Source organism: Amphiura filiformis, chromosome 7 (assembly GCF_039555335.1).
Source record: "Amphiura filiformis chromosome 7, Afil_fr2py, whole genome shotgun sequence".
Taxonomy (NCBI): domain Eukaryota; kingdom Metazoa; phylum Echinodermata; class Ophiuroidea; order Amphilepidida; family Amphiuridae; genus Amphiura; species Amphiura filiformis.
The window spans coordinates 7,722,916-7,732,010 of NC_092634.1; the positions used below are offsets into that span (position 1 = coordinate 7,722,916).

At 35.7% G+C, this 9,095-nt stretch overlaps 1 protein-coding gene across 1 annotated transcript; it reads right to left on the bottom strand.

Annotated features, from left to right (window-relative positions):
* Positions 1-362: 362 nt before the first annotated feature.
* On the bottom strand, positions 363-2,542 carry LOC140157602 (uncharacterized). The gene is made up of 2 exons (XM_072180841.1): positions 2,462-2,542; positions 363-1,073 (listed from the first exon to the last, which is right to left on the bottom strand). Exons 1-2 carry the CDS (start codon positions 2,540-2,542, stop codon positions 363-365), a joined length of 792 nt encoding a protein of 263 aa, XP_072036942.1.
* Between the last annotated feature and the right edge of the window lie 6,553 nt (positions 2,543-9,095).

Sequence of the window (9,095 nt, forward strand, 5' to 3'; positions counted from 1 at the left end):
TTTTTTTGTTTTTTTATCAAAATAATTTACGTTAAGTGAGAGAATAAATTTAATCTATTCAACCAGATTAAAGTACCTTGGAGCAACCAACGTTGCGGCCAGTACCACTGACCTTCAGCTGGGTTGTGATGTTATACACCTTGAGACCCGATGACGTCACCCTGTGACGTCATTTGGCGAGGTAGAGTTCTGATGGTTCTGTCCCAGGCGTGTGAGAGGTTGTTTCTGAGTCCTCCACCACGGTTGAGGGATGGTTGTTCTGCTCGCACCCAGATGGCTTCTTTTTACTACCCGTTCGTACCACCGTGCTTCACGGTCGAGGACTTTGACGTCCTCTAGGTCCACCTCGTGTTTACTGGCTTTTAGGTGTGCATAAACCGCTGATTCTGCAGGGCCCGAACTAGATCGTTGATGTTACTGTAGCCGTTTCTTAAGTGGTTCTCTCCAATATAAGTGTCAGTACAGTTGAAACTCTCCGCGCACTGAATACCATATACAAGTCCACTCTGCCTGGCTTTGGGTTGCTTGTCCTTGGGGTGGACTAAGGCTTGACGTATGGTATTGACTAGTTTAAAGTGAGTTGTGATATTATACTCTCTGAATATGCGCTTAAGTTTCTCCGATAAATCACCGTGGTAAGGGATTGTAGCACTTGCAGTTCTACCAGAATTACTGCTGGAATGTTTGGTGGGCTCTTTACCGTCTTTTCCACCTGAGTTCAGGGCTTTATCAATTGCCCAATTCTTGAAGCCACAATGGTGGAGAGCTTTACGCAGGTGATCTTGTTCCGCTTTCTTTTCGGATTCCTTGGTGACAATGGTCTCCGCTCTATGGAAAAGAGTCGTTACCACACCGAGTTTCTGGATGAGCGGATGGTTTGAGTCGAACTGCAAATACTGGTCAGTATGAGTCTGTTTTCGATAAACAGATACTGACAGGGAAAGGTCTTCCTTTACGTGAACGAGACAATCAAGAAAGGCGAGTTTATTGTCTGATAAGCCTTCCTGGGTGAACTTGATATTGGGGTCAACTGTGTGCTGGCTGCAACGTTGGTTGCTCCAAGGTACGTTAATCTGGTTGAATAGATTAAAATTATATTCTCATTGTATGATTCCCAGATGATTGAGAGTATTCACAAAAACTTACGTTAAGATGTTCATGAATTAATTCCTACACATTGCAAACATGTTTTATGGTTCAGTGAGAAATCATATAGCCATTTATGAACTTTTATACATAAACAAGAGTTGCGCTTTTCTAAATTGGCTTTTGTATGCATTAACATGCGTAAATTTAACAAGTTTTTCATTCTAATTAAATGTATTTGGAAGGAACAACTGTAACTTCAATAATAATATCACTGTGTATGCTCATACGTGTTGGTAGATAATCAAGTAAAGTAGAGTTAAACTGTCATTCAACACAACATATATTGAGATAGTTACCTCAATATTTCGATGTGTACAACACACATCCTCATCAGGACGGCTCCAATGATGAACTGATGGAGTTGAATGTCCTGCTCTCGACCTTTGATGTCCTTTCTATTGATCGGATTAGGGCATTATATAATGAAGGGAGCTCAAGTCCTTGATCACGGTTGAGTGCTGGAGTGTGTTTTCTGATTTGAAGGGCCTCCCGCACCAGGCGGGGGTATTCTCTGTCTTCACGATTCAAAACCTTGACATTATCCCAGTCAATTTGGTGATGAGTATCAGTACTGTGTTCAGACACGGCAGATGGTGTCCTGCTGGGGGCAGTGGACTTATGTTCTTTAAGTCTCTGTCCCAGTTGTTTTCCAGACTGTCCGATGTAAGATTTTGTGCATATGGTGCAGTTATTCTGGTATATGCAACCACAGCGTTTTTCAATTGGAACTGGGTCCTTAGGTGACACAAGGATTTTGCGAAGAGTCGTGTGGGGTTTAAAGCTGGTGGCTACCCCGTAGGGTTTGAATATACGCTGAAGTTTTTGCGAGATGCCGTCCAGAAAGGGTAGGGTGATGAAAGTCTTGTTGCTTGGTTGAGGGAGATCAGAAAACACACTCCAGCACTCAACCGTGATCAAGGACTTGAGCTCCCTTCATTATATAATGCCCTAATCCGATCAATGGAAAGGACATCAAAGGTCGAGAGCAGGACATTCAACTCCATCAGTTCATCATTGGAGCCCTCCTGATGAGGATGTGTGTTGTACACATCGAAATATTGAGGTAACTATCTCAATATATGTTGTGTTGAATGACAGTTTAAATCTACTTTACTTCAATAATAATGTTAAATCTTGTGTTAATTGATTAATTTAACCAATGGACCACCAGATTTTTGGTTAAATCTTTTATGCTGGATCCCAATACACTTATTTTATTGGTCATTTCTTGAATAGTTCAAAAATCATTTATATGGGTGGCCGTTATCAAGACTCAACTTGTTACAAGCGGACAAGTGAGGAACAACATCACCTTTGCAGCAAATTCTGCAGCATGCGGGTGACCAGCTTGACCAACAACAGAAACGAACAATGCTTGGAAGCCATCTAACATGGAAGGAAGGCCTATACATTATTGAAAGACATTAATAAGCTGCAGCATTCGTTTCCATTTATTCACTGAACCATAACATGATAAAACCTGTTTTTGAATGTGTAACACCTGAATCAGAAAAAGTTCAAATTTAATTAAATTAAAGATTCTTCTTTTTGATTAAATTACTCACTGAAAGCAAAAATTGTCGAACACATATTGAAGCATAAAAAGCCTATGTAAAAAATGCAAATTTTGTTGGCCGAACATTTCATAAATGGCTATATTACTGGAAATAGAATTGGTCGAAAATTTCATAAATGGCTGTATTTTGCAATCAAGATGATAAAAAGTAGCAAAAAAACCCTCTCACTTGATGCATAATTAATCAGTCTATGTTCCAAACTTTAAAACAAGAAAATTGATCACGCCATTTTTGGATTATACCAAAAGGGGGGGGGGGGCTTACTTTTTTGGAACCGTTTATATCGTGTGTATGCGCTTTATTCCGTAATCAATAAGTATGATAAACCGACGCCTTTCTGGCAAAACGACTCTTAAGCAGAATGCAGACTCCGAGTATTAAACGTACAATATTGTATGTAACATATCTACGTTATTTAATCTATTGCCATTCTATTTCCAGTAATGTTTAAGTTCTAACGAATGTTTGATGACTTTTAAGTAACATATTATCGATTTAAAAAAATCGATAATACGAATAATATCTGGTAGAAATATATTATCGATTTTACGTCATCAAACATTCGTTAAAACTTACATATTACTGTAAATAGAATGGCAATAGATTAAATAACGTAGATATGTTACATACAATAGTGTACGTCTAAAATGTCTGCATATTGCTTTAACATAGTGGTATGGTGTCTGACTATGGATCCATAGGTTGTTGGTTCGAACCCCTTTAGTAGAATTTTAAATCTAATATACTTCGTTCCTTTTTGTTAAAGGGGCATTTCGTGATCCACAGCCTCATCCCCCCACTTTTCTCAAAAAAGTTGAGATTTTTATATCACTGGAAACCTCTGGCTACATAATGTTTATGTACAAAATATTTCTTGCAGATTAATTCGTTTTGCAAAGATATCGTGAAATTTGAATTTCATTCTGGTGCACCAGAACGAAATTACAACGCATTGTCTATGGAGCAGTGTAATACACATAATCATGCATAACTCGCAAACGCAAAATCGGAATCAACTGAAATTATGGGAATAGGTTTTTTTCGTGAATATCTAATGAAAAATGACATAAATAGAGAATGCTAGGGTCACGAAATACTCCTTTAAGTAAGAGGAAATAATAATGACAGTATGAGGAATACTAATGTACATTATGTATGCGATGCAAATGTTAACTACGGAAAAATATTGCGCGCCGTCTATGGTAAGGAGGACCGCACCTAATACTAATGGAAAAAAAAAACGCAACATTTTTCACCAAAAATATTTTTAAAATGCTAAATTTTGCCCAAAATATCATGAAAAAGCTCGATTTTAGCCCAAATTTCATATATTTATGGTGAAATTGATCAAAATTCAAAACAAAATTTAAAAGGGGGATCCTAGATATTTTTTTTTTGTTTTTAAAAATTAATAAAACAATTTTTACTCAAGAATTATTTTCTTACGTAGTCCGAAAAATGTTGGGCAAAAATATACCGTTTGGGGGGACTTTCTCCAAAAATGAGCATTTTGGCCCAAATTTCACCTCACAAATAAATTGTTCAAGTCTTTGCTATTCTAAATATGGATACTTTTTATATCAATTTAGCAGTTATGAGGCCCAAAAATTTTCATAATTCCAGGGGGGTTAACGGATCGGATATTAACGTTTTACCCGTTTGAATAATATTTTTGTGGGAGCTGAGAGTACACCAGACATATCGAATAGCATTCTGAATACGAGCAATGTCCTGATATCAAATAAGTTGGATATTTTGACTTTCGCGATATAATACTAATTCTATGACAAATTATTAAAATGTGACCATCCACCACGAAGTGGTAGTAAAGTCGGCTCTAGATAATTTTCTGTTTATTGCAGATTTAAAAGGAATGCACTTTCAGCTTTAAAATGACACCTCAACCAGCTTCATCGGACATCTGGAAGTGAAATTATGGTTCATCAAAGGTCAAATTCCTACTATATTTTACATAGAAATCCATATATTGTTTTTGATTGTATCTCAAAATTGAAAATGCCGACTTTACGACCAGTTTGTGGTGGATGGGCACAAATTTGATATTTTTTAAATTTTTAATATTTAACAGTCCTCGAAGTAAACTTTATAAATCTAATGATATGTACTTTTAAGTACCGTACACTTTAAAAAGTGTACGGTATGTAGCTGGGATGAAAAGCCGACGATCAATTGAAAATTTTGACCTTTCATATTGAAAATATACATATTTTCCCAAAAAGACCTACATTTTTTGGTGTTTTGGGGAAAAAATCTTCAACACAAAAGGTCAAAATTTTCAATCGATCATCGGCTTTTCAAAAATCGAAATTATTTGATATCAGAAGGACATTCTTGGTATTCAGAATGCAATTCGATATGTCTGATGTGCTCTCATGTTCCACAATAAATATTGTGCAAATGCCCATATCCCAGCCCTTAAGACCGCTTAATTAACTAAGCTCGTTAAGAGTCACTTGGAACCTTAACACTCACAAACCAATACATTGACACCGTATATTGTAATTTAGTTGCAGGTATTTTATGTAGAGATTTAATTCTTCATTCACAGAGTCACAATACAATATTGAAAACGATGTGCAAAATTGTCTGAGAATATTTATGCATACTATAATTATAATATTATATTATCTAAGTTGTACTATTTTAGTTAATATCCTATTGATAATATGTCTTCGTGACATCTTGGTGTAGATTATTCATCCAGTAGTTCAAAACATTAGTTTGTAAATTAAATCTAATACTGGAACTAATTTGCAACTCACTTTGCTACGTTGCGTCCGAAAACATCGGACTTCGTCAGGCATCTGATTGAAGATGTTGTGACGTGACGTCACAACATCTGACGTCATCACAACATCTTCAATCAGATGCCTGACGAAGTCCGATGTTTTCGGACGCAACGTAGCAAAGTGAGTTGCAAATTAGTTCCAGTATTAGATTTAATTTACAAACTAATGTCTTCGTGACCTTTAATATTTTTTATATTTGTCAATGTGACACTAATCCACTAAAGTAATCTTTAACAATGTGAACCTAATAATAATAGCAGAGTGCCCCAAAAGTCTATTTACCATTGTCAACAATTATATCTCTCACAAGTATTGTCGTAAAGGAAAATTTCCTTTTCATTGAAAGATTGAAAGCTTTAACACCATTACCAACCAATAAAATATTGTGTATTTTATTTCCAGCTCAAGTGCCCGGGGACAAGAGTGCCTCCTTCAGGGCTGTCACCAGCTTGACCTAGCGGGTAAAAATGCAACCAAGTAGTGTAGGCCTACATCTTCGTGTTTGCCCACTTTACAGGAAAATGCGCCTTTTATATTCAAAAATACTTTTCAGGCAAAGTCAAATTTGGAGCAGGTCAGCGGCAAAACCATTGTTTATTGTCCCTCTAAATTAATTGCCTGGTAGGGGCGGGTAGGCTATATACGTATAGGCATACACAACTGAGCATATAATAGGCCTGCCGGGCTAACACGTTACACACATGGGTAATGTGTATTCTGTGCCGCGTTTGACAACACCGACATGAAAATATTCTGTTCATACAAATTTTAATACTCTATAACAAGAACATCAAGATTATACTGTTACAATTTCGTTACGACTGCGAGCATGGGACGCATGATTTTCCAGGCGGGAATTTCTGTGAAAAAGGCCGGCGAAATATATCCTTCCTCGCGCATTAAAAGCAGCATTTTAGACACAACCTTAATACAAATTTACAGAAAAATATTATTGAAAAGTTCATCATTAGGACACTCCCGTTATGTTTCTCATTTGACTGAGGCCCACTATGGCTTTACCAGGACAAATATGCGCACAGAGCGTAATTTTAATACTAAAGTGTGACAGAATGAAGTCAACTGTGGCCTAAAACTGTCCTGACCAAAGGAAGATACACATTACTTCAATATCGCACTGAAATAATTCCACGCGATCTGCGATTTTCCCACGCAAATCATACGTCCTTGACCATAATAATAACTTCCACAAATTTGTTTATAATTATTTTAAATATTTTCGTAGATTTCTTCTAATATTTATATCATATGCATAGTATTTACAATTTTGGTGAAAACATTACAGGCTATATCAAAATGATTGGTACCCATCAGTATTGGTGGTTATACCCCAATGCATATAAGGATCTTCTTGAATTGACCATAATTGTTAATTATATGACCGTTTATCTCATTAATCAAGAAATTAGGTTGATTCTGTGTTACATTTTGATTTCGCAGTCATGTTTACATCACTGCAAACTGATGGGTACCAATCATTTTGATACAACCTGTATGCATACTATATAGTTACATTATTTAAGTTATAATACCTTAATTTATATATCCTATTGATAAATAATATGTTTTCGTGACATTTGATATAATTTATATTTGACAATGTGATACTCATGCACTAAAGCAATCTTTAACTAGAGCTAATTGCGCATACACATATGGTCGAATCCAACCAAAAGTGTCCACGGGCCAAAAATAAAAGTCCGAAATAAAAATGTCTCCACAATTTTTTCCTTTTGCCCATTGATTGATGACATATTGGCCTTATAGGAACCAAAAGTGCCATTACTAATCTTGAAAAATAAATCCAGGACGTGTGATAGTAAATGTGATATCAAAACCCAATGTTACCTACGAATACCACTAGGATGCTTTCACTATCGCAATACTAATCAACCTAAAACAAATGGAATATTCCTTTTAACGCTTTTTTCGTGTAAAGTAGACCACAGGGTGTGAGGAAAATGCTAGCTCAACCAGAAAATATTTGTTTTTATTTTTATAACGCGATCAATATGATCTTAGTCAATTTATGCTAGTTTATTTTTGAAAATGAAGTTTCGGTAAATATCTGTATTTTATTTATCACATGAGTATGAATCAATTTACACATTGTATTAGAACGAGTAGGATATATGTTTTCAAGAATATTAGGAATTATACGCATACACCTAACGCTTTATACAATGAAAAGGTGAAGAAACCCGGGTATTCGTAGGTAACATGAGCGATTTAACAATATCTATATTGAGTTTAGAGGTTTAAATTTTGCTATTATGGTAATGTATTAATACAATGGTAGTTTTTAGATCTCTTTCAGATGGTACGTCCAAATGAATAAATGATATTACCTTAGATCAAAAAAATTTGATGCTTTTAGCAAGATTTTGACCACTTCATTTTGATATACAAGTAGTTAATCAGCAATTTTACATAATAAATAATTGTTGAATGAATCCGTATATGGGTAATAATAGTGTCCTGTGGTACCGCTTAAAGTTTTTGACAATTAATTTCCATTGGTAGAGACACTTCATTGCACATGTCATGTATTATGCTGTATTCGTAAGTAACATCTCAGTATTTGTAGGTAAGAATTAGACTTTTGGTGGATATCGCAATCAAAACTTCATTTTATAAAGCACTTTGAATGTATTATTTTCTTTATGTGCGTTTATTGATACTTTATGTCGGTTCACAGCGGTTGAAAGAGGATTGAAGTAAGAAACAAAGGCACTAAAGTGACTTTAATTTGCTTAATTGCACACAAATCGCTTAAAACCGTTATTGCAGACTTGTGAAGTCCATCTTGGAGTCAGTTACGTCTTGTGGCCTTTCGTTTGAGGGCAACTACAATTAGCTTTATACCAGGGTCCATCAATGTGTTGTCTAGATCATCAGACAATGAGAACAGTCGTTTTTCCATGGTATTCGTAGGTAACCTTAGCGAAAACGTCAAAAGTTACCTTCGAATAAATCAATTTGGACACAAATTACTCAGAAACCTGAAGGTCGGTAAACATTTAAAATGAAGCACACATAACAGTTGACAAATCCAAGTATTTAGCCCTTGCTAATCCTCTTGGAATCTGATTTTTCTTTCGAACGAGCAGGCCGTCGTCTATTTCAGTACATATTTTTCACCAATTAAGCCGAATTCAGTTTTGCATGGTGGGCATGTATGTGAATTCGCAACTTTCATTGACATATGATTTGATAGCAAACATACAGGCCTTTGTTATGTACCAATATGGGCATTGGCATGAATGGCGGTGTTTCACAATACTGTCATGATGTCAAATTGTATTCGTAGGTAACATTCGGTTACCGAAATTTACCTACGAATACTTGCTTTTTATTGTTGACATCTCAGAAACATTTAAACGCAGGCTATTGAAACTTGGTAGAAATAAAGAGTGTATTACCCTGCACCTATTGCTTAACTATTGTTTACTATTCTCTCACTTTGTGGAAATGGCACAGCTTTTAACATGTATTCGGAGGTAATGCATATTTTTTACCAAACCTACCTTTGTGCCATTTA

Bases quoted from the DNA above. Each gene is read 5' to 3' on its own strand.
- LOC140157602 (XM_072180841.1), bottom strand. From the start codon at position 2,542: ATGTTAGATGGCTTCCAAGCATTGTTCGTTTCTGTTGTTGGTCAAGCT. The intron at 1,074-2,461 runs GTGATGTTGTTC...CTATTCAACCAG, and splicing joins CTGCAGAATTTGCTGCAAAG to ATTAACGTACCTTGGAGCAA.